General features: G+C 37.7%; 2 protein-coding genes across 6 annotated transcripts in view; one reads left to right on the forward strand and one right to left on the reverse strand.

Moving 5' to 3' along the window:
• Positions 1 to 1,410: 1,410 nt before the first annotated feature.
• Positions 1,411 to 20,039, reverse strand: LOC140162620 (ADP-ribosylation factor-like protein 5B). 3 transcript variants are annotated; one of them, XM_072185887.1, is made up of 8 exons: positions 19,865 to 20,039; positions 13,368 to 13,427; positions 12,007 to 12,067; positions 9,891 to 10,038; positions 6,760 to 6,843; positions 5,490 to 5,641; positions 3,029 to 3,114; positions 1,411 to 2,029 (listed from the first exon to the last, which is right to left on the reverse strand). In XM_072185887.1, exons 2-7 carry the CDS (start codon positions 13,411 to 13,413, stop codon positions 3,069 to 3,071), a joined length of 537 nt encoding a protein of 178 aa, XP_072041988.1. In that variant the 5' UTR covers positions 13,414 to 13,427; positions 19,865 to 20,039; the 3' UTR covers positions 1,411 to 2,029; positions 3,029 to 3,068. The 3 variants fall into 3 exon arrangements, with proteins under 3 accessions (XP_072041988.1, XP_072041990.1, XP_072041989.1); XM_072185889.1 differs by lacking the exons at positions 1,411 to 2,029; positions 3,029 to 3,114 and adding an exon at positions 4,178 to 4,242; XM_072185888.1 differs by lacking the exons at positions 1,411 to 2,029; positions 3,029 to 3,114 and adding an exon at positions 4,263 to 4,336.
• Positions 20,040 to 22,712: 2,673 nt separating this feature from the next.
• LOC140162621 (integrin alpha-6-like) overlaps positions 22,713 to 26,801 on the forward strand; it is a 217,921-nt gene continuing 213,832 nt past the window's right edge. For all 3 annotated transcript variants that reach the window (XM_072185891.1, XM_072185890.1, XM_072185892.1), the window contains exon 1: positions 22,713 to 22,940. In XM_072185891.1, the coding sequence (XP_072041992.1) occupies positions 22,744 to 22,940 (197 nt within the window). In that variant the 5' untranslated portion in view covers positions 22,713 to 22,743. The remainder of the gene's footprint in view (positions 22,941 to 26,801) is intronic.

Genomic DNA, 26,801 nt, shown 5'->3' on the forward strand with positions numbered 1-26,801 from the left:
TATAGACAAATTGTTTGCTTACTTTTAAAACAACTCGCATAATAAAAATGTTTTGCTAATATGTGCCCACTGTTATAAAATAAACACCCTAATAATACTTTGACACACAAATGTGATATTCACAATTCTCTTCAAAATAAGTTGTTCATATACATTTAAGAGATTAAGCTTAAAATTACTAAGAGATTATCATGCAATTGACCAATCAGCAGCACTGCAAGGAAGGCAGTAGTGACCATAATGGGCAAGTCGTTCAAATGAGCCCTGGTCATTATTAGACAAAAACATGTCCTGTTCAACAAACCTTACTCCTGCTTTGCAGTAGACAACAATTTAAGTCCTGCCATTTGGAACTACTAACTTGGTACTCTAGGTAGGTAAACAGGAGTAGGATTTAATCTTTCCCTAGGACTTCTCTAGGAAAAGATTTAATCTGACATAAGTAACTCCTGCAATTCGCTGGTGTAGTGCACGTTAGAAGATGACCGTTGCTAGGTCAACTGGCTCACGCTTTCTTTGATACGAACTGCTGTTCGAAATAATCACAACACAAAGCCTATGGTATCAAAATTCGGAACAGGTGTATGAACCTAGGCTTGAACCAGCAACCAATGGACACTAACGTGCACTACGTCAGCGAATTGATATTTCTTTTGAATGCCATAGTCCACATTTACGCATGTCATATAGGCTATATGTTACGACATCAAAAACTTTTCATATCATCTTGTATTTGTCGGCTCAGCTTCAACGCCATATTTAACCATTATGCATTACAACAGTACAATCAGCTCAATCACTTTAACATTGAATCCAATATGTGCGGAAAGTAAAAATCTCCATTGGGCTGTTCCAGTTGAAGCCCATACACCCCCTCAGACATGACCTTAATCTTCCACACAGGGGGTATAGATATCAAATGGAGTAACCCATATTCAGGTAACCCAATTTGAATCCATGCTCCCTGTGTGGAAGATTAAGGTCAGCTGAATGGGTGATTCCATTTGCAATCTACGCCCCCTGTGTGGAACATTAAGGTCTTGTCTTGCATAGAGGGTGTATGGATTTCAACTGGAATAATCCAATCTGCATTCCTCATCTTTGATATCCGAGTTCTGACTGATTTTGCTTGATCGCATCACACATGCAGAGAGTGTAAATCCCCATTGGGCTATTCCAGTTGAAATCCATACACCCCCTCAGACATGACCTTATTCTTCCACACAGGGAGTATAGATTTCAAATGGAGTCACCCATATTCAGGTTACAACATCTGAAATTCACATTCCCTGTGTGAAAACTGAAAGATTAAGGTCAGCTGAATGGGTGACTCCATTTGCAATCTACACCCCCTGTGTGGAACATTAAGGTCTTGTCTTGCATAGGGGTGTATGGATTTCAACTGAATAGTCCAATCTACATTCCTCATCTTTGATAGCTGTTGTTCATACTCTGGCTGGATAGACTGGCGCCATCAGTCAACCAACAGACTCGCATGCGATTTTTGTGTCAAACTTTTTCCCTAAAATAATTTGGGATGGAAACCTGATTCTATGCAGAATGGCCCTCTTAACTGTTAAACTTACATCTGCATGAGATTTGATACATATTTTTTGAACATTTGATACATTTTTTAGAACGTACAGCATGCACTCTTGTCAGAACAGCACGTAAACACACAACCGCTCATCTGAAGTCACGCTAGTCTGCAACAAAGGTCACGTTCATATATTGTCTTGCGTCCTGTCGCTTTTAGAACTCAATGTTTTTCAGATGTTTCTCACACGCATAACCCAGTGACACGGGGAATTGGTAGGCGATGAACGACTCTTGATGGATACATGCCGACTTTCCCTTAAAAGGGTTACACAACTGACACACTACTGCTTTATCATGACAAATGGTAGCCTTGCTCGACCCACTGATGAACATACCTCTAATTGTACCATGTACTTTGTGTTCGCTTCTCTTTGTGTCTGGAAAACCCAGACTGAATTATTTACTGTAAAAAGGTCACATCATAAAACATCTGTAAGAAATAAAACAAAATACAAAGATTATTTAAAGCCATTTAGTTAATCAATAAGGCAATCAATCGTTTGATTGATCAATAAGGTATATTGCTGATAGCGATCGTGATGCAAAAGTGATGCAAGCTGGGAAGGAAAAGGGCTCAAATTCACAATCTCTATAACTTTTCTATAACAAATAACAAATAATATACAAATATTGACTGCTATGAGGGACATGGTTAAGATTATAGGCCCGCGGTGATCTCAGGGCCTATAATCTTAACCCATGTTCCGAATAAAAGCAGTCAATATTTGTTTTATATACCGCATGGATATGCGGATTACGCGATTGCGCAGTTTGAACGGGACGCATGTGACCGGTCCATAGTTCATTTCCATGACCGGTCCATAGTTCATTTTTAGGGCATAGTTAATTCAATGGCTGCACTTTCAACCAATCAGATGACAGAAATCTATATGAGGTATATTACGAATTCTATAACTTCTGAGCCCTTTTCATTCCCAACATGCATCACATTTGCCATCAATCTCGATCAGCAATACCTTATTGACAGTCCATCAGAACTGTCCATTGACAGAACATCCATCAGTCGGTCAACCAATCAACAGAAAAGGTTCAAGATTCCAACAATAGTTACATATAACTTGCAATGCTATCATCGCAGTACGATACAGGGCGGCACCACACCGCGAAGCAATTGTGGCATAGTATGAACGGACCTTTATACAGGTGTATGGCAAACAAAGAACATCAACTCAGCAGTTGACAATAATTCATGCCTTTACACTTGGGCATTTAAGGTTTTAATGGCACTTGTGTGCATCATACGCACAATACACTACTCGCAAAATGTAAAGAAACAGGTACTTCAAATGAAAATTTATCTACACTATTTAGCCTCCATGAGCGACATGCAAACATAGCAGAGTCGGTTCTCTTGCGAGTCAAAATGCTTGGATTTGTTTGAAGCCATATTTCAGGCAGGTCAACTTACCTACACCTATATAGTACAAAGATTAAACAAGCCACTTAGGTCACCTCTTGAGTGTGTTGGCAATCCATTCCAAACCAGCATATAACCTGTCACACAAAATAATGAAAGTACAAAGATTAAACAGGCCACTTAGGTCACCTCTTGAGTGTGTTGGCAATCCATTCCAAACCAGCATATAACCTGTCACACAAAATAATGAAAGTACAAAGATTAAACAGGCCACTTAGGTCACCTCTTGAGTGTGTTGGCAATCCATTCCAAACCAGCATATAACCTGTCACACAAAATAATGAAAGTACAAAGATTAAACAGGCCACTTAGGTCACCTCTTGAGTGTGTTGGCAATCCATTCCAAACCAGCATATAACCTGTCACACAAAATAATGAAAGTACAAAGATTAAACAGGCCACTTAGGTCACCTCTTGAGTGTGTTGGCAATCCATTCCAAACCAGCATATAACCTTTCACACAAAATAATGAAAGTACAAAGATTAAACAAGCCACTTAAGTCACCTCTTGAGTGTGTTGGCAATCCATTCCAAACCAGCATATAACATGTCACACAAAATAATGAAAGTACAAAGATTAAACAGGCCACTTAGGTCACCTCTTGAGTGTGTTGGCAATCCATTCCAAACCAGCATATAACCTGTCACACAAAATAATGAAAGTACAAAGATTAAACAGGCCACTTAGGTCACCTCTTGAGTGTGTTGGCAATCCATTCCAAACCAGCATATAACCTGTCACACAAAATAATGAAAGTACAAAGATTAAACAAGCCACTTAAGTCACCTCTTGAGTGTGTTGGCAATCCATTCCAAACCAGCATATAACATGTCACACAAAATAATGAAAGTACAAAGATTAAACAGGCCACTTAGGTCACCTCTTGAGTGTGTTGGCAATCCATTCCAAACCAGCATATAACCTGTCACACAAAATAATGAAAGTACAAAGATTAAACAAGCCACTTAGGTCACCTCTTGAGTGTGTTGGCAATCCATTCCAAACCAGCATATACCCTGTCACACAAAATAATGAAAGTACAACGATTAAACAGGCCACTTAGGTCACCTCTTGAGTGTGTTGGCAATCCATTCCAAACCAGCATATAACCTGTCACACAAAATAATGAAAGTACAACGATTAAACAGGCCACTTAGGTCACCTCTTGAGTGTGTTGGCAATCCATTCCAAACCAGCATATAACCTGTCACACAAAATAATGGAAGTACAAAGATTAAACAAGCCACTTAGGTCACCTCTTGAGTGTGTTGGCAATCCATTCCAAACCAGCATATAACCTGTCACACAAAATAATCAAAGATGACATAAAACTGCTTGAAAATTGCATTGGGCTATGCCAGTTGAAATCCATACACCTCTTATGAAAGACAAGATTAGCTTCGACTTCTAACGTAAAATAACACACTGTAAGGCGACCAAAAAACCCCTGTTTTATGGGTAGGGTCAGCCCATCAGGTTATTTTTCTCTCTTTTGGAGGCTAAAATGACTTTAAAATATCACTGAAAGCTTGAAAATTTGGCAAAATTTTGATGATTTTTTGCAAACATACTTGAAAATGTTTTTAATTTTTTCAAATCAAAATCAGTTTAGTGTTGGTATAAGAAATAACAACCAAATGTGACCTGCTCCCACAAAATGAGCGTAAAGTCGCACTTTGGGAGTTTCGAGACATTCCAACTGATAAATTGCTGTTTGATGTTTGAAGACACATACCGTAAAACCTTGTCTACAAGCATATAGAGTACTTTTGGTGAAAGCTAAATTAATCCATACGTCATCCATTGACAAAAGTATAATATTATGGAGTTTGAATAACTAAATTTCCGATGCATGCATTTACAAACAAGTCCTGTTGTAACACCAATCAATGGTATTGGCAATTTATGGCTGTTTCGTATGAAGGGGGTACTACACCCTGCTCAATTTTGTGCCTGATTTTGCATTTTCGTCAAAAATTATAGCGGGTGACAAGTAAGACAGGTATATTATAGGGGCAAGGACTACAACAACTGCACTGGAAATTTTATTTCAACACAGACAACAGTTGTGGAGTTACAGTCAAAAATGAGGGAAAACCAATATTTGATCAATAAATCAATAACTACTTGCCTTGAGTTGCTGAATTTTCAGTGCAGTGGTTGTAGTCCTTGCCCCTATAATATACATATCTTACTTGTCACCAATGCGCTTCAATTTTTGAGAAAAATGCAAAAATAGGCACAAAATTGGCCAGGGGTGTTGTACCCCCTTAATTTAACTTTCATCAAAAACACTTTATATGCTTGTAGACAAGGTTTTACGGTATATTGGCAGTGGTATGTCCTTGTGAATGGGGACATTTAAACAAAGAACAGCAACTCAACACTTGGAACGTCTCAAAACATCCCAACTTAATGCTCATTTCATAAAAGCAAGTGGCAACTACTTACCCCTCCCCAGTGAGTGCACAACATGCTTGTATATGCCACTCATGGTCCTTAATTGATGTTAAATTAAGCTGTTGTGAGATTTCAGCAGATGACATCGATCCTTTAATGTCTTGTTTATTTGCAAATAATAGCACCCCGGCATGTTTTAATTCCTGAAGAAAGATACAAGAGATATCAATGTTAACAGCAGCATCTGTGACATTTCTTTGACCAGAATTTGTATCCAGGACTTCTAGGTTTCTATAGTCACATGCTCTTACAAACTGATCTGTCAAGGGTACTAGAATAGAACCTCTTTGTTCAATTCCTGGTCAAAGAATTTTTCCATTCTATGAGCAACTTGACAGGGAAAATAAAATTTCCCAATTTTCAATTTGGCTATGTCATATCAATTAAAACAGCAATTTGCCCATTGAACCATTCCTCCATATGTAAGGAGAGCCTTGAACTGGCCACAGACATGAAAGGAAGAATTACAGCACTTTACACAATGCTATATGACTGGTTCAATTCCCATTCATGTATGCTACCAGATCCAGGCTCTTCTCATGTGCAATAGGCGAATGGCATTTCCCACCCTAGCATTCAAATTTGGAACCTCTGAATTTCTAGGCTTTCCTAAGTAAAGTTTTCTAATCTCAGTCAGGTCATATCAATTTAAACAGTACTGTATTTCCTTGAGTGGTTTTTGAACCTGAAACCTCTGAAGTAAGTTTCCATATCTGAGTCAGTTCCACTGTCCAACAGGTCACCAACTGCATTTCAAATCTGGAACCTCCTAGTTTCCAGGTAAGCGCTCGTAGCAACTGATTTATCATTCAATGGGGGCCAAATACTAAGAACACTTGGTTCAACTCTGTTCAACTTGACCATGCAATAAATGCAATCTGATATAAATTGATTCTTAACCAGATAAAATAATTCTCAAGACCTTAATATTTAAACTGGCTTTCAGAAAAGAACGGCACTCTCTCATTCTGATCGATGTGAGCGCCTTGATAGTGAGCGACATACACAGAGCTTTTGTGTTCCCTTCATGAGCGCTGTGCTGCAACGACCAAATTTTTGATGTGTAATCGGCCAGTCAGATTACCAGTCTGTTGTTATGATTTTGACGCAATTGAATTACCTAATCCGTGTTTACGATGTGTACACTCTCAAAATGTAAACAAGTGCCTTTCTTCTCTTCTACCAAGTGTAGTTTCAGGGATTTTCATTGGGATGGACATGTTTCTGTTTGAACGCTAAAAAAGGGAAACATTTGACTTACTTCATTGGCTAACATATGATAGAGCTCTGCTTTACTAATGTGTAGTCTTTCTCTGTCTGTACTATCTATTACTAAAATTACAAACTGCAAAATAAACAAAAAGATACAAGTTCTCTTAGAATTCGTGCATGTGATCATTACTCAACAAAAATATTTTGAAATACGTTTTATGTTAGGATTCCGACAAAATACGCTGACATCCAAGTATGCAGTGCCCAGTTACTCAGATTGCTTGTGGATATAGTAGCAGACCTCATATGTGACCATCCTCCACAACTGAGCCCGGATGTCGCTAGTGCCACTATTGAGATATGCTCCATCGAACTTAACAATAAACAATAGGAAACAAAGGATTTATTGACTGTTTTATTGATTTTCACTACTTAAATGTCAAGTACTATAGACATGATATACATCATTTTAAAGCTAATTTCAAGCAGAATATTTTGGTTGAATATCTCAAAAATGATGATTGGCGACTTCAGGGCTCAGTTGTGCTGGATGGTCACATATTTGCTTGTGTATTTTGGGTAGTGGCAGAGGCTCTATACCAGAGCTACAAATTTATTGCATATTTGTTGGAGCCCTATTTCATGACACTTGGAATCTTACTTAACTATTTATCTCTACTTCATGCTAGCTTTACACATCATTTTTGTTGTTGAAATTTAACATTTAATCTGGGGTAGCACGTTGGCCAAGCACTGAGTTCTGGGATCAAGCCCCGGCCATTCCCAAGGACTGTACATGCACTTGGTTTATCCAGATCCATCTTCGCTCTCGCAGGTTTTCTCCAGGATCTCTCATTTCCTCCTGCTTTTAAAATCTCTGATTAGTTGTTTGGTTATCAAAAACTACTGTAAAATTATTTCATGGTTCGAAATTAATCGGAATGATTCAATTTGAAAAGGTCTAAACTTGGTGATCATTCCAAGAAGTTGTTACTTTGTAACATTTTACTTGGACTTAAGGGGGTACTACACCCCTGGCCAATTTTGTGCCTATTTTTGCATTTTTCTCAAAAATTACAGCGCATTGGTGACAAGTAAAATATATATATTATAGGGGCAAGGACTACAACTATACTGCACTGAAAATTTAGCAACTCAAGGCAAGTAGTTATTGATTTATTGATCAAATAGTGGTTTTCCCTCATTTTTGACTGTAACTCCACAACTGTTGTCTGTGCTGAAATAAAATTTTCAGTGCAGTAGTTGTAGTCCTTGCCCTTATAATATACATATCTTAGTTGTCATCAATGCGCTTTAATTTTTGAGAAAATGCAAAAATAGGCACAAAATTGTGCAGGGGTGTAGTACCCCCTTAATTTGAATTTCATTGATTTATGAAGTTGGGTTCATTAACACAATAGGGTATTCCTTTTAAAATCCACACTACCCCTGTGAAAGATTTTGGAAATATCTTCTACAGGGGGAGTATGAATTTCAAATGGAATTAATGTACATTAGGCAGCTTCATTATACACCCCCTGAGAGAGATTCAACTTGAATCTTCCACAGAGGGAGGATGAGTTGTTAACAGAGCTGCCTAATGTGTTAATTCCATTTGAAATTCACACTCATGTGGAACATATTTCCAAATCTTTCACGGGGGTAGTGTGGATTTAAAATGGAGCTATTGCTTGCTTATGCACAAACATGTTCTTCCACTTGCACAACAAAATTGAACTAAACTGCTCAAATAAAGAAAGTCCGCAGTCATGTAACCGTCCTACACCAAAACCTGATCGTGTTATGAACATTTAATTGATAAAGTCGTGTGCAGAATCTTGTTAGCTCCAACTTGATACCAAATTTGCCACCAAAAACTCTAAATTCAGAGAGACTGAGACCAGTATATGACATTTGGTGCATTTTCAAAAGTTGCAAATTAAAAATGGACCACGCGGAGCTGTAGAGGTGAATGGCACAGCGCGCCCATTGACATAGACCGAAACAACCGCTAGGTCATATCGATCACATCGTGCCCCAGTATTCATCAGTAAAGCACTGTAGCAATCCTTGCGTTTTAAATTAACAATTGAATAAAGCGCGCACTTGGGATAGTCGACATGGGTTCATCGTGGGCAAGCAAGCTTGACCACATTGCCACGCTAAGCAATTTCGACCGCGTTATCGTTTTGATTTGCAACTTTTGAAAATGCACCAAATGCCATAAACTGGTATCAGTCTTTGTCACTTTTGAGTGTTTGGTATCAAATTAGAGCTAGCAAGATTCTGCACACAACCGTATCAATCAAATTTTCATAACAAGATCAGGTTTTGGTGTAGGACGGGTTACATGACTGCGGACTTTCTTTATTTGAGCAGTTTATATCATTTGTCACCCTGATATGGTAGTGAAGTCAGTGCGTTGAGGCAGCTTTTTTGTGTGCGCACCTACATTGTACGCGGCACCTTTATGCGCTTTGTGTGTGTATGCCAGCACTTTGAGTGAACACTAGTGCTTTGAAGCTATGTCTACTGAAATGCCCACTGACGTTATTGCTACATCAGGGTGAAAATGGTATAATACATGACAAATGAGTGAATGTTCTTAGTCATCCAGTAGTTTCAAACAGAGTTTTGGAATTAAATCAACTACTGGAACTTACTTTTTGCAACTTTTGCGTCTGGAATCACCAGACTTCATCAGGCAAATGACCCGCTGGGCTGGTCACATGATAGAAGGTTAGATAAGTTAAAGCGGACACCAAGCACCAACGAAGCACAAAACTCTGCTGGTTACCTCCATTTATAAACATATTTATTTATTCAAGGATACTGGACACTCAATTAAAAACGAGGAAGTCGTTAATCTGGATCAAGAGGAACAATGGCATAGGAGAGGCATAAAAGAAACCGTTTGGGAGCGCATTGAGCAACCATCACTGAACAAGAAAGGGTGACTCCGCTTTAACTTATCTCATGCATGGGACCGGGCCATTGGGACGATACCTAGCCATCTATCACGTAACCAGCCCAGCGGGTCAGTTGCCTGATGAAGTCTAGTGGTTCCAGATGCAACGTCGCAATAGTTACAAAAAGTAAGTTCCAGTATTTGATTTAATTCCAAAACTCCGAGATAATACTTGATTTGCAAGTCCCTTCAGAGATTTCACACCAACTTACTTCTGTACCACCATAGTATGTATTCCATGCAGATCGTAATGATTCCTGCCCTCCTATGTCCCACATTAAAAAGTGTATGTTTTTCCACCGCACTTCTTCAACATTACTTCCTATGGTTGGTGATGTGTGCACTACTTCATTCATAAGACTGGGTAAAAAAGTACAAGAAGGATATATTTTAGAATTCACGTTTTTGTATCACTATTATAAAGGCCATCAGCCTTTCGCCATCTTGTGGGTACAGAGGTACAAATGATACGCGTATTCATGCGTCGGACACTACGTGTAGGGCGCAGCTTGCCACACAGCTGTTATCACGCATGGAGATCAAACTACCATCGCAGCGTGTACCCACAAGATGGCGGCATATGATGTCATGCTGACTGCCTCTATTGTAAGCCTACTTCCATTTTTTTTTCCAAATCAGCAACTCCTATATATGTTAGTGTTATGTATGGTCTTGCTTGACCAAGAAGGAGCTTTGCACCAAGCTGGAATCATAGGAGTTCATCTGGGACCCATGCAAAACATACCTGAAGTAAAATTTGGTGCTCAATGGGTGACATTTTTGTGGGGGTCAATATGACTGAAATAATAAATTTTCATTTTTGATCAGCCCCAGAGTAGCTAATTGAGCTCAGTCAGGGTACCCGAGGAACTTCTCGGGTATAAGCCCAACCCCCTAGATGGGCAATTTCACTTCAAAAATGGGGGTGGGCTTATAACTGGGGAGGGGCTAGTAGTTGAATTTAAAAATTAGTACAATCTTCCCAATTTGTATATATGCCTGATGTACCAGTAATTTCTATTATCTATATCAATTTTTTTAACTATAAGAATGGAATGTTAATTTTTAACTGATATTTTTTTCTTTGTTCTTAAATGTGAAAGAAAAGCATTGATATGATTTAAGAACTTAGCCAAAATTACTACTGGTCTTATACCCAAGTGCACCCTTGTTCCCAGAATGGTTTGAAAAATAGGGGTGAGCTTATAGCCAAAGGTAGGCTTATACCCGAGTGGTTACACAGTAAAGTGTACCCTATCACATAATAAAACTAATGTCCATATCTTATCATATATTGACTCCAAGTTAATATACCCAGTTCGTTCACTTCACCAAGTAACAATATGTAAATTATAGACATGTATCTTGCAGTGTACATTGTGTGTACTAATCAGGCTTTATCAAAATAGCACATCAAGATAATACACTGATAGTACAAGATAGTACATTGTATACATGTAGTGAATTGTTATTGAATTAGCACATGTGATGACCTAGAGGCTTTTCCATGAATTTGAACACACATGCATGTACCAGCACAGAACTTGTTTATAGAAAATACAAATCATAATACTAATCATGGCGTGTCCGTCCGTCCGTCCCTCTGTCCATGCTGGGCTTATCGCTAACGCTGGGCTTCGCTAACGCGTGCTTTCATGGTGCGTATCAGCGTCTTGCTGTGATGCGCTATCGCGTAGTCTTGGAGTACCGACGGCGCAGTCTGCGAGCATCGGAAAGCATTACAATGTGGTTAATCGTGCAGGTGCATCTCATCGGATCAATAGGCCTATTTTCAACACATATTTCAAAACGGCACACGTGCAGAGGCCTATTAGTAGCAGAACATGACTATTTCCGGGGTGCAATATTTTTTCCGTAGTTAAACCCTAACCTATAACCCGTTATATCAGCCTAATTGCGTTCACATTTATCCCGATTGATTTTATTACTTTATCATGTTTTGTAACAGCCTACATCCAGATACTAATTTCGGGGTATTTGGGGGGCCCTCATATGTGGTAGCAGGAGAAGAGGCGAACGATGGGTTTCCAGATTAGTCTGATTACAGCCAAGTAAGCATCACAGCTACAAAACTACTAAGTTGATTATTGTGTCAAATTGGGTCTTGATCATTGAGAGACGTATATGATAGTAGTTTAAAAGGTCAGGACAAGTAGGCCTATATGGGTAACGGGTGTTGGGTAATTAGAGATAGTCACAAGAACCACCCAACCCGAGAACCGCGAAATCTAGTAGTAAATATTATTGTGTTATTGTGAATTCCTGTCGATAAAGCCTAGATAGACTTTTTTCCAGCATTCTACTTACATTTGGTAGAGTATCGTTGTTTTGCCTGCATTATCTAAGCCAACAATTATTACTTTGTGTTCTGAAACAGAATAAAACATCAAAAGGTAATCGATTAAATAAATCAACAAATATGAACATATTTGGGCAATTCCAAGCACATCATTCCACAACGCAAAGTTTGCATACATAGGTAAATTAGGAAATTATGGTGGTTTGGAAAAGTTTCTCCCACCTTAATCATTATAAAAAATAGTTTCCATTATGCAATTCACCGACATGTTTAGCTGCTGCACTAAATTAATATGCAAACTTTGCGTTGTGGAATGATGGCTTGGAATTGCTCATTTACTCCAAGCTGAGAGCATATCACTTCAGTACCTATGGACACTGGAATAATTGGCAAGTTGGTGGTATTTGAAATTGTATTTGAAATTTAAAAAAGAAAAGAAAAAAAAAAGGGACCTATTTGTGACCATCCATGACAAATCCAGTGTAAAGTCACAGTTTTGAGTATCTTGGGTTATTAAGGGGGTACTACACCCCTGTGGTAAATTTGTGACTATATTTGCATTTTTCTCAAAAAATAATAACACACTGGTAATAAAAGTTATGTATATTATTGGGGCAAGGAATCCAATTACTACACTGAAATTTCAGTGACTCAAGTCAAGCGGTTTATGATAGGAAACGAGGTACATCCTAGCGGTACCTTATTTCTTATCATAAATAACAAACCGCTTGTCTTGGGTCATTGAAATTCCAGTGTAGTAACTGGATTCCTTGCCCCTATAATATACATAACTTTTGTTACCACTGTGTTATTAGTTTGTGAGAAAAATGCAAAAATAGGCACAAATTTATCGAGGGGTGTAGTACCCCCTTAAACAGCTGAAATCTCCATTAAACAAGCTTGTCATAAAATAACTAACTGTTTTGGAAATAAGTGCTATATATTTGATTTTTATAACTTCCATACATGTATCTCGGAATAAGCACTGGCAACTTTACACTGGGTTTGTCGTGGACGGCCACATTTATGGAGTAGGCTAATTCATTTTTCCTTCCCAAAAGTGCTTTTTTATTTCAAATAACCTCGTACATTTTGTACACCAGGGATAGCATTAAGGCCCGAAAGTCGGGGGTTGTTTTTCACTCCCGAGCTTGCAGAAAATCCAAATACATGGGGTGAAAATTAAATCTCGGGGGTGAAAAATATTTTGCAGTGTAGTCAGGGGTAAGAGTAAGGTCCAAAAGTAGAGGGTCAGAGTTCACCCCCGAGCTTGCACATTCCCAATATATGGAGGGTGAAAAATTAATATTTTTTAAATTTAGGAGGTCATTCACCCCCGATCAGGGGTTAACACTACCCCTGCACTCACCCTCATTGTTGAAAAGGCTCCAGATTTTGGAGAATAAATAGCCCATTGCATTGACACAATCTGTAATGTAAAGAATACAAAAATTCAATAAACAATAATAATAATACAAGAAATTTATAAAGTGCAAAATACACTACAAAATGAAGCTTCTAAGCACATAAACACAAATTAAAAACAATGATTCTTTACAAGTGACTTGTTGATAATTTTTTTTTCTTATAATAGTGGTGGGTTAAAGAATTGCGATGTTTCAAATTTCTTAAGGAACCAGCTTATTTCATGCGGTATGATCTCCTGAGCATTTTGACATCTTTTTCATCCAAAGCGGCCAAAAAATGAGTTGGTGCCAGCCAAAACAAATATTTAGACAGGGGGGGGGGGTCTGATCCCGAATATAGAGCAGTAAATATTTGTTTTATCCTATATTAAGATGCTGATCCCGAACTCAGATTATGCCATGAAACCGCCATATTTTAGCTGCAAGACAACATGAATTGCTGCACATTAACACCCCGGAACAGGTACTAAAATCCTGCATACGTGGCAAGTTGCACCAACCACTAGTAACTGCGACGTGGCAATTAGGTCATACGCACTCAGAGGAATAAGGAAAACTATATCCCAGGGAAATAGTACTTTGAATAGTACTCCATTCCCTCATCATCGGCTTTTTGACTGCTTTGCAAAAGACTATTTTTGGTCACATGATACTCGTTTAACCAATTAATGATTTTGAATATATTAATGAACGATATAATACCGGTATGTATTTTTGATGTCTAGAATTCCATTTTTGAAAGTTGCATAAAAATTGGTTTGTTGTTTTCTTAAAATGGCCATTTTATGTCCAAATAAGGACATGTGAGATTTTCCCACAGATGGGCCATAGTAGTTTCCTCCACAGCCAGTTTGGTTCCGCTCCCTCCACACAAACAGGCAGATGGAGTGAATGAAGACTATGCAATCATGTGACCTGTTTAGTCGCTGCTTTATTTATTGTCATTAGAGATCATAAACCAGCTAGTATAACATACATTATGTCTAAGTGCTGCAGAGCACTACCGGCATGACCGGCGGGCACAGATTAGCAGTCTCTTGTTTTATCGGATTTTCAATGAAATTATATAAAGTCAGAAAACTGAAGCAGCATTATCCATACGACTTCTTAAGTTCTTAGGTACGTGTAACTCTTCTATTTTGATCCCCGTTGATATATTCTACTTGTGTGTTTCACTCGGGCGGTCCATTGAGTAATTTGAGTGGGCCGACACTTCATGTTATTAAATGTTGCAATCCCCACCGACATCTACGCGTGCCAAGACAGTTTGAAACGATACCAGCGAATTCAAGAATCCAAGAACACCACCGTGCATGCTTATGATCTTTTTAGCCTACGTCTCGTATCCTACTATCGTTGAAACAAGAAAACATCATCACAAATTCACTCATCACCTTGGCTTGTGATCCTACACCACTAGTTGAAATAAATTCAAAACTTCCCGAAAAAGCTTTGTTATTCCTCAAAACAACAAGTAACCAAAATTGAAATCCTGTATGTCCCATTATTGAAAATTTGGTTTGATAAACGTCAACAAAAAGTAATTTTTCTCACCCGCTATATAGGCCTATCTAGCAAGTAGAACGCACATGGCAAAATGGCGGGTCTAAGAACTCCATCACGCATGCGTATGACTGTTGAAAAGGGTCATGAATCAGGGCTGTCAACTTTTTGGAATTGCTTGGCGTGAGACAGAGGCGTACCGGGATTTGCCGACTCCAATGTTCATTTTGTACCATGATTATTTGAGCCATAGCGCTCGTGAATGTGAAAAGCGGGGTGGGGGGGGGTAGGAGCAACAAGATGCGTGACATTTTACTCATTTTCCAGCTTTTTGCGTGAGATTTACTACCTACATTTGTAGGCGTGAGATTATACTACCTTGGCGTGAGACCGTGAGAAAGTGACCCAATGCGTGAGACTCACAGCCAATGCGTGAGAGTTGACAGCCCTGCATGAATTGATGAAATTAGTTCATTCATAAAATTAGTCTCGGGCTAGACTGTATGTGGCTATCATGTGTTTGTAAATAAGATCGACGAATGTCAGACCGACACAAACTGGCTGTGAAGGAGACTATCATAAAATACAACGTGACGTCCATGTTAACGTTGGAAAATTGGAGTACGGAATATTCATTAACAGGACTGAAGCAATGTGGCCATTTCTATGTTTGTACCAGGTATTTTTCGATACAGCGACTTCTACAAATTCATCCAAAGGTAAGCAAAGGGTTGGGGATCGCATTTTTAACTATCACCAAAATGTTACTTTGACAGATACTTCGCAATGCTTCCAAGGTTGAAGTCAAACGCGAAGGGTTGTGAGGGCGTGCAGGTTGCTTATTCTTGTTGTTCTTTTCTTAGATGATCTGTTACTTGGGTCTTGAATGGGATGTTTACTAATTGTTCAGGTAGTACATTCCATTCATGGATTGTTCTTGGAAAAAACAAGTCTTTTATAGCAGTTTTTCTTTGCTCTTAATAAGGGGGTACTACACCCTGGCCAATTTTGTGCCTATTTTTGCATTTTTCTCAAAAATTATAGCGCATTGGTGACAAGTAAGATATGTATATTATAGGGGCAAGGACTACAACTTACTGCACTGCAAATTCAGCAACTCAAGGCTTATTTATTGATTTATTGATCAAATATTGGTTTTCCCTCATTTTTGACTGTAACTCCACAACTGTTGTCTGTGCTGAAATAAAATTTCCAGTGCAGTAGTTGTAGTCCTTGGCTCCTTGCCCCTATAATATACACATCTTACTTGTCACCAATGGGCTATAATTTTTGAGAAAAATGCAAAAATAGGCACAAAATTGGGCAGGGGTGTAGTACCCCCTAAGTAGGCTTGGTTGTTGTTATGACGAGTGGGGCGGACGACCGGTGTGAGAAACTTTTGCGCCGGAATGGCAACCTGGCCTGTGTTGACCTTGTGTAGCATAGTCAACCTGAACCTTGTTGCCTGCCGACGCATTTGGAGAGTGTCCCATTATAGTGTTTTCAACATCTCCGTAACGCTACTTGTTCTTCCATAAGGCCCTTCGCACTTGATTATTAGTTTCCTGTTTACCGCCCGCGTCCAAAATTGAAAATCTCAAAATAATTAATTTATTTTTATTTTTAATTTTCTCTTTTAAAATAACTTTCAACCACTTATACTTGCCATTTTCTGACTTATATAATATCAACAATAATGATGAAAACAAAGCGTACAACTCCACCTTCACTTATTTATAAAATCAAATATTGTTATGAAATAATTAAATGCCCGCTCTAGTCAAAACAAGTCAATAGTTGCTTGTAATAGTTCAACCTAAATAAAGAAAATAAAAGATAATTAATAATTTTCAAAATCTTTAACAGGAAACTAATAGTCAAGTGCGAAGGGCCTAATCTCGACAAGCGAATCTTGCTGCTTTACGTTGGATTGATTCAAGCGCGGATCCAGGGGGGGTGCTTATGTGGCTGCAGCACCCCGGGGTATGAATTGCCAAAAAAAATGAGAGAGAGAGAGAGAGAGAGAGAAAAGAAAGAAAGGAAGAAAGAGAGAAAGAAAGAAAGAAAAGGAAGGAAAAAGTATGCACCAAATCGTACGAATTGAGTTCAGAAATGCAAAATTTCCCTAGGCAAGGGGACGCTGCCCCCTTCCAACACCCTAGGCCCCTAACTTTAGCCTACAGAAGGCGTGGTTTAGGGGGAGTGGGCCCTCCTCCCACAAAAAAGAAGAAATGAGAGAAGAAAAGAGAAAGGGGAAAAGAGATAAAAAAATAAAAAAAGGAGAAAAAGAAAAGGGCGAAAAGGAGGAGAGAAAAGGTTAAATTGCACGTAATTGAGTATAGGTCCATGCCTAAAAAACCGCACAGTCGGGTCCATCGGAAGTAGGCCCTATAGGCCTAATATAGGTTTGCAATTATTTTAGGCATTGCTTGAAGGCGGGTCCTCGTAACTTACCAAAAGCTTGTGAAAATTACTGCAGGCCCGCCGATATGCAGGGCCTATTACATTTTGTCACCTAAGTCACTAGATGACAATAATAGGGAAAACTTGTCCACGAAAGGCTTCATGGACGGGCCGTCATTTCATAAATTTTCGGGTTTTTTTTCAAACTAAAATTTTACACACTTATAGTGACAAAATGGTCCACCAAATCGATTCAATTAGGTCTTCATTTTGCAAAAGTTTCTTACTTCTGAACTAAAATTTTACACACTAATAGTGACAAAATGATCCACCAAATCGCTTCAATTAGGTTAGGCCTGCTAAGAAAACGCGATTTTGGAGGCCAAAAACGCACCCGATTTTCCAAAAACGCAAAAAATCCGCGATTTCCGCCAAAAGCATAAAATTAAAAAAAAAAAAAAAAAAATTTTTTTTTTTTTTTTTTTTATGATTTTAATTTTTTTTTTTCGCGGATTTGGAGAGTCCCTGGGCCTAACATCAAGTGCTACCATCATTAAAAAAAACTTGAAAAAAAAAAAAAAAAAAATTAAGAAAATTAAAAAATTAAAAAAAAAAAAAAAAAAATTGCGTTTTTTTACGGATTTGGATTTAAGTCCCTTGACCTAGAGTGAAGTACTGCAATCATTTGTGGTTGATTTTAAAAAATTGGAAAAAAGATACAAAAAATTACAAGTTTGTATCCAAATGGGACGATTTGTAACTTGTGTTCACTGCATAGTGTATTAAAGATATAAAAATGCATTGGTTTTGTACACAAGTCTATATCTTAGATAGATTTTGAAGTGAACACAAGTTACAAATTGGTCCCATTTGGATACAAACTTGTAATTTTTTGTATCTTTTTTCCAATTTTTTTTTTTTTTTAATTTTTTTAATGATGGTAGCACTTGATGTTAGGTGCAGGGACTCTCCAAATCCGAAAAAAAATTAAAATCGCAAAAAACAACAAAAAAAAAAAAACAATTTTTGTTGTTGATTTTTTCAAAAATGTCAAAAAACGCAATTGGAGCCAAAATACGCAAATTGCGGCGCAAATAACGCAATTGCGTATTCTTAGCAGCCCTAAATTAGGTCTTCATTTTGAAAAAGTTTCTTACTTCTGAGGGGGGCACATCCCCCCTCAGACACCCCCCTGCTTCAAGCGCGCGACATTTTTTTACATTTACGATTTCTTTTTAAAGCACCCCGGGGGTAAGCAGTCCTGGATCCGCCCTTGGATTGATTCCACCTTCTGTATGAGTTCTTTCGTCGTAGGATCCCATACACAACAGCTGTATTCAAGGTGCGGTCGCACCAGAGCTTATAGCTTTTTAGAGAAGTCGTACATGGACTTAAATTTCTACAAACTACTCCAAGCACTCTTTTTGCTTTTGCAAGGTGTGATTTACATGAACATCCCATTTTAGTCTCTGTTTCTTGAAAAATATTTTGACCAATATTGAATTGCTATTGGTGGTCTGTTTTTTTAATAGAATGAGTTATTTTTAAAGTGAAGCATTTCTGCACATTAAACTGCATCTGCCAGTTATTTTGCCAGACATCCAGTTTATCCAGGTCTTGCCTGAGTGTTTCAACATCAGAGTTGTCGTGGATGGGCCGATACATTACACAGTCGTCGGCGAATAAACGGACCTCCGACGAGATGTTAATTTGTTATTCGGGAAGTCGTTTATGTACGCTTACTAAGAACAACAACGGGCCGAGGATGGCGCCTTGGGGAACGCCCGATCTAACCGGCACCCACTGCGAATGATCGCCATACATGACAACTCTGTTTCCGCCTCATAAGAAAGTTTGACACCCATGTATGAGTCCTTCCAGTAACACCATAATTTTGAAGTTTGTGTAATAATCTCATGTGTGGTACTATGTCTAAGGCCTTGCTAAAGTCCATGATGACCATGTCAACAGGGATTTGGTCATCAATGGCTTTAGCAAGGTCGTTGACTGTGAGGAGTAACTGGCTTTCAAACGAGTGGTGTTGGCGAAAGCCATGTTGCTTATTGGTTAAAATATGATGCTTATTGAAGTGGTTTTAATGTTGCTGTGCACTGTGCTGTGGATAATGTTGAATCGGAGTTAAGGTCCGCTAAAAGTAAACATTTCGGGGGCTGTATTTGGTGTACATGTCAAATTTTGAACAAAAACCGACAACATTCGCTGGTGAATTATAGCGATGCTGTAGCAGATCCGTTCAGTGCCCACGGAAAAACGGATGTAAAAACTTGCCGGCACGATCACGAATTTAGAGACACGTCACCCATCGATAAAGAACGCGATGATGGTGGGATGTTTCTCACTAGTAATGTGGGTCACTGTGCTTCGCATACAGACATGATAATGATTATAAACATCAACACATTGGACATTTTTGTTCAGCGATGAAATGAATTCATCGACACAATAACTTTTAAGCTTACATGAATCACTGGATGTCAGTGACAGTTCATTGTTGGAACATTTGTTGACCTACCTTCACGGCTTAAATCAAGTCTAATAACACTCAAATTCGATGGCAACTACTCATGTAATCGATCAACCTAATCTTGAAAATCGTGGTAATTCGAGAATATTGGTAATAAGTTTAAAATCCCCTGATTTCGTGGAGTAAATATGTCATCAATTTCTGACGAGACACCTGCATGACACACCGGAAGCTAATTTAAGAAATCAACCCGTCAAAAGAGGGCAGACTTTCACTATTATTAACGGTATGGCAAGCCACACATGACATAACAAAATCCTGATAGTTTAAAATAAATGTTTAAAATTCAATGCAGTTTTAATATGAATTTTGGGTAATTTTCATTTCAATGCATGCATTGGAATTTATTTGGAATGAAAATGATTTGGCTTGGGCATGAATTGAATTGGATTGGAATTGAAATCAATTTGCTGGGATGAAATAACAGTAGTTTGATGGATGGTGATTTCCGCCGTGGTGATCATGTGATGATGATGATGATGATGATGATGATGATGATGTGATGATGATGATGATGTGATGATGATGATGATGATGATGATGATGATGATGATGATAATAATGATTGTGACGATGATGATAATGATGGTGATGATGATGATGATGGTGACGATGATGATGATGATGATGATGGTGACGATGATGATCAAGATGACATTGAACAACAGCGATGATGATCACCATAGTCACTATAGGCCTACATAGGGACAATGATGATGACGATGTGCAAGGGGGGGGGCAAAGATTTCAATTTGGGCAGACCGATGGAGGGGGGGCGAGCGATTTTTGATAACCCGAGGGAGGGGGAAGCATTATTTGGCATGCCGTTTTTTAAACATTTTTGACAATTTTAAGGGATCTAAAATGAGCGTTTATGCGTTTCGACAGTATTTTTGTGGGACATGAGAGCACCTCAGACCTATCGAATTGCATTCTGAATACGAAGCATGTCTTTCTGATATCAAATAATTTTCATTTTTGAAAATCACAATATAATACAAATTTTATGACAAATTATAAAAATTTGATATTTTTCAAATTTTGATATATAACAGTCCTCGAAGTAAATTATATAAATCTAATGACATATTCTTAAAGTGTATGTAGCAGGGAGGAAAAGCCGACGGTCAATTGAAAATTTTGACCTTCATATTGAAGATATGGATTTTTTTCTCCAAAAGACCTAATTTTTTTTGGTGTTTTGGGAAAAAAAAATCCATATCTTCAATACGAAAGGTCAAAATTTTCAATTGATCGTCGGCTTTTCATCCCACCTACATACACTTTAAGTATAAATCATCAGATTATACGCATAGTACCCCCGCCCCCCAATGGTGTAGCGTCATAGGGATACGGGGGAACATGCCCCCCCGATTTAGAAAATCCCATAGGAAACTAACCGAAATTCCGTGCCCCCCCCACCACCACCACCACTCATGGTCGGTGCCCCCCAATATGCATAAATAACGACCCACGCTATGCCACTGATTCCACCCTCATCCCTCCGGGGCTGATAATTATTGCACAGCCCCTAACAAATGAACTTTATTGAAAAAGACTAAAGTGAAACCCCGGATGTGAAACTACTTTGAGTTGAAATGAACATTTCAGGCCTTATACTGGGGCCTGATACTTTGGTTATTTCGATCAGTTCAGAAAAATGAATTTCAATTCAATTCAGAATCAAATCTCTTTGTAGTTAACATGTGTCGATCCAATTCAAATTCAATTCTTATTTTGTAAAATCATTTTGATGCAATTTCAAGTCAATTCTTCTCTATAGTTTAAATCTGGAAGCTCTCAGGGTTTAGATGCTCTCTCATGCAATCTGAGCCTTATTTATTTTGGAACAGTTTTCTATAAAAAATTTACACCCTTTTTCACAAAAAAACACAACTTAAAATTTAAAAGTATTACTGTCAAAACTCACAAATTTCCAACAATGCATCGAATTTAACTGCTAACCAATTTCAATTCCAATTCACAGCATTTAAATTCAATTCATATTCAAATTCAATTCTTAGGCCTATTAGGCTGCCAACACTGATGTTTACCGGGTTGCCCGGTCCGGGCATTTGACTAAAAGCAGTTCAGAGAGAAAGTTATTATTGTATTAACTGAGCTGGACCGTACAAGTGAAATGGCAGAATCGAAACAGATGTTGTATGCATTTTTGATTCAATGCATTGAATTGAAATGAAAGAAAAACCCATTTTGATTCAATGCATTAAATTGAAATAAAAGAATAATGAAAAAAAGTAAATATTTCGATACAATTCATTGAATTGAAATGAAAAATTCCCAAATTAATTTTAAATTCAATTAAATAAATTCCTATTCCAATGCATTGAAATAACTTTACCTGGTATCCGGGCCTGATACCTGGTGATAAATAAATCAGGTTGATAAATTTGGTCAGGGTCTGAATTTTGAAGGGAATTTTGGTCTGAAATTTGAAGAGCCCCCTCATAATAATTGTACAAAGATTTGCCAAATTACCCAAATGCCTAATCTCTATCACACACTCAATTTTGATATTTTAATTGCATGAATACACACGGCGTGTGAATTCTCTGCATGAGGCTAACTCAAACCCGGAAGAAAGGAATTCGCGGAATGCAAAGCTGGCCTAAAATAAACACTAAATTTATTGCTTTTAACCTTTTCAAAATAATTTTAATGTAATAATTTAGTAATTAAGCATCAATACAAACATCATTTATGAAAAAATATGCCAAATATTACAGTTTAAAGATTAATTTTAAGTTTATGGAAAATGGGGGTTTGCCTTTTCACTACATTCTAGAAACACCAAACCCAATCAAAACATTAACGAATTCTCAGTGGCAATCCACCACACGTGAAAAATGGATCTCGTACAGAAATTGTTGTGTTTTCTGCCAATAATACTGTGTTTTGTACTGGAAATTAGAGGATATAATCTGGATGTTAGGATACCTGTGGTAAAACAAGGTGAAATGGGGAGTTATTTTGGTTTTTCTGTGACAGGACATACGATGTCGACAAGGACACCAAGAGCAGCCGACGGCTACAAAGATTCCATGTGAGTACTGAATGAATGAGTGCCACTGTGCTACACTTCAGCTCAGTGCACAGTATTATTTTGTTGAAGTTAAATTATATATTTTATATAATAGGCCTATGTCATTTGTTATGTATGTAGGCCCGGGTATGTAGGCTGACAATTTTGCATTTGAAAATTATTACCGGAATATATTATGCGGCAATAAACGTAAATTTCTGCTCCCTTCATTATCATACTCATAGGCCTTTTTTTTTTAAATTTGGAAATCAACATCTCTGACTATATAATGTTAATTTTTAACGTAACAATATCTATTTTATTTAGACTAGAGTTCTGGAAGCAGGCCCGTAACTAGGATTTTTTTTTGGGGGGGGGGCTAATTTTGAAAAAGTGGACTTAGGGGGAGGAGCAGAAGCAGGTTTTGAAAAAGTTGACTTTTTTATACCAAATGTGGACTTTTTTGACCAAAAAGGGCTAAAAAGCTCTATTTTTATGGAACTTTTTGGGTCAAAAACTTTGAAGGAGGGTTGAAGAAGGGTACGGTACAATACTATCTCATTCACATCAACAAAACCATTGGCATAGCAGAGTCCCGGAGGATGGGAGGTGGAGGAATCCCCCTCCCCAATATTTGATCGGGGATGGTCAGGGTCTATGGTCCATGTTGTTATGGGTGTGAGAAACGTTTCATTCACTCTGCTGCATGGATTTTACACCAACCTCCATTCCCCCAACTGATGTCACCAGATACCACCACTGCTTTTCACTAAAAAGCCTTCCATAAAAGTAGCTTCTGTATCAAATTTCCTGTAAATCTTCAGAAATTCCAATTTAAAATATATAATTTAAGGTACATCAAAAATGATGATTCCCCTTCAGAAAAAGGCTTGGAATAGTATAAGAAAATGTTCATGTTATTCTTTTAACTTTGATAATATATTCAAATTAAATATCAGCTTCTTGTTTGTTTATTATTTATTTATGCATATTATGCATAATATTTGTCAAAAAATTCAGAAAGAATAGACTAATTTGTTCATAACAGGATAAAAAAAATTAAAAGGAAATATAAAGTTATAATGCATTTTAAAGGCAATTTAGAAAAAAAGATTCAACTTGTAGGCTCTATTATATAGGCATAGAACTTGGATTTATGAAACTTGAAAGAAAAAAAAAATGGAGCGATTGCCGAATAGGGTGCAACTCTACTAGTCTTATTACAAGACTGCCCCACCCCAACCCTAAACCCTAACCATAAACTCCATGAACGAGGACTGGACTCAAGTCTAGCAAGTTGCACCCTATTCGGTAATCGTACCAAAAATATATAAAACGTTGCATTTGTATACATTAGAAATGAAAAACTTGAAAGAAAAAGTAATATAAATTTGTATGTAACATTAGAAGTGAAACTTGAAAGAAAAATATATAAACAGTTATGTTTGTATGAAATACATATATTATAAGCACTAGGCAGGCACACAAGAAATGTTTAAAAATAAAAATGGAATTCAATGTCATGTGTCTAAAAATAACTTACTTCCAAAACCAGAGGTGAATTTTTTGACAAAAAAATGTCATACCCCCAATAGGGAACAACTTGACACAAGTAATGAACCAGTTAATGCCACTTATACAACACATTGCTGCAATTGTAAAGCTTAACTGTATAGTGCACTGCTAGCACACAATATAGTAAGTGCAGTTAGCATGGTTAATGCACTTAAGGTGGTACTACACGGTCTACACCCCTTGATAAATTTGCCAAGTGACTATTTTTGCATTTTTCTCAAAAAAAATAATGACACACTGTAACAAAAGTTATGTACGGTACCGTATATTATAGGGGCAAGGAATCCAATTATTTACTTCACTGAAATTTCAGTGATTCAAAGCAAGAGGTTCATACCGGTAATGTAAAGAAATGAGGTACATTCAGAAGGCACCTCTTTTCTTATCATAAATAATGTACCACCTGTCTTGAGTCACTGGAATCCCAGCGTGTAGTAATTGGATTCCTTGCCCTTATAATGTGACATCTTTTATTACCAGTGTGTTATTATTTTTTGCGAAAAATACAAAAATTGTCACAAATTTAACAAGGGGTGTAGTACCACCTTAAACCCATGGATGTGCGGCAGCTGAATTTTTTCAATTACCAGTATCATGCTAAATTAGTCCCATTTCCACAAAAATTGTGTTTTCAAGAGAATTAGTGCTCAATGTGTGTGAAATATTGAAGTTAATCTTGGAATTAAATTGGTAAAAAATAAATGGGGTATTGGGGAATTAATCTTGGAATTAAATTGGTTAAAACTAAATGGAGGTATGTGTGTGGTTTTGTGAATAACATTTAAACCTAAAAAAATAGCAATAAACCTCTGCAGATGCAGAGTCACAAATTTTAGTATAAATTTCTATAGAAATATGCACACCTCTTTTTGTATTGTAATTTAGTTGCATAACCTTCATAGACAATTGATTAATTGGTTAAAAAAATTTTTAGTCAGACAATGTTTGAAATTTTTTAATTCATTTTTGTTTACTAGGGAGCATTGAATTTGGAAAGTATTATTCTTAGTTCACTGAGGCCCAGTGATAAAATTTGTGTAATGTGAACTTTTTAGAAAAACTTAAGGGGGTACTACACCCCTGCCCAATTTTGTGCCTATTTTTGCATTTTTTCAAAATTTATAAGCGCATTGGTGACAAGTAAGATATGTATATTATAGGGGCAGGACTACAACTACTGCACTGGAAATTTTATTTCAGCACAGACAAAAGTTGTGGAGTTACAGTCAAAAATGAGGGAAAACCAATATTTGATCAATAAATCAATAACTACTTGCCTTGAGTTGCTGAATTTTCAGTGCAGTAGTTGTAGTCCTTGCCCCTATAATATACATATCTCACTTGTCACCAATACGCTATAATTTTTGAGAAAAATGCAAAAATAGGCACAGAATTGGGCAGGGGTGTAGTACCCCCTTAAAACAAGACCATGCAAAGGATTTACATCAAGCTAACATTTTGTCATGTTGGCTGGGAATATTTTGCTTGATGGTGGGTCTTGCGGGTTTAAATTTAACCATTTTATCAACTGGTCTGATGTTTGGACCAGTTGGCAATTGACATGCTCATCAGCATGTACAAACAGTTTCTAGAGGGGTTTAAAAATGCTAATGTAAGCCATTGGTATATCCAAGGGTGGTGGTAAGGGGGGAGCTGCCCCTGTGATAAGTCTTGCCCATTCCCCTCCTCTGAAAAAGTCCTGGCTACACCCCCTTCCAGAAACCCTCTGGACTGATAAAACATCATTTGTGGAATTTGACAGAAAGACAGGATTTTTAAAGCAAATTTCACCTCCCATCACTAGCGGTACACAGCACTGTGGGACCCTAGGGGGAGGGGCGGCATAACTCCTAATATGCTGGTTTTGCACAAATACCTGGGGTGCATACACACCATCCATACCCCCTCTGGATATACCCCTTCCCCTGGGCCCTGCCCGTACCCTTCCAATATCTGTGCTTTGGGAAACATTCTGAAGCCAACATTTTGTGATATTTGACATGATCCTGTAGCTATGCATTAATTAGACCTAAGGTTACTATTGATTCAGCTTTGCTCGTTCAGCTAACCCCATTTGAAATTCACACTCCCTGTGTAAAAGATCAATGTCATATGATAATCTATGGTCATATCTTCCATAGGGTGTGTATGGATTTCAACTGGAATAGCCCATTGATTCAGATTTGCTCTTTCAGTCTAGTCCATATGAAATCAATACTGTGTATAATACTGTTAATGTTTTCACTAATTATTGGTCGTGTGTTTCCATTAACTAGTCTGGGCTACTATGAGTAATACAATGAAGTA

Source organism: Amphiura filiformis, chromosome 10 (genome assembly GCF_039555335.1).
Source record: "Amphiura filiformis chromosome 10, Afil_fr2py, whole genome shotgun sequence".
In the NCBI taxonomy this organism is placed as follows: domain Eukaryota; kingdom Metazoa; phylum Echinodermata; class Ophiuroidea; order Amphilepidida; family Amphiuridae; genus Amphiura; species Amphiura filiformis.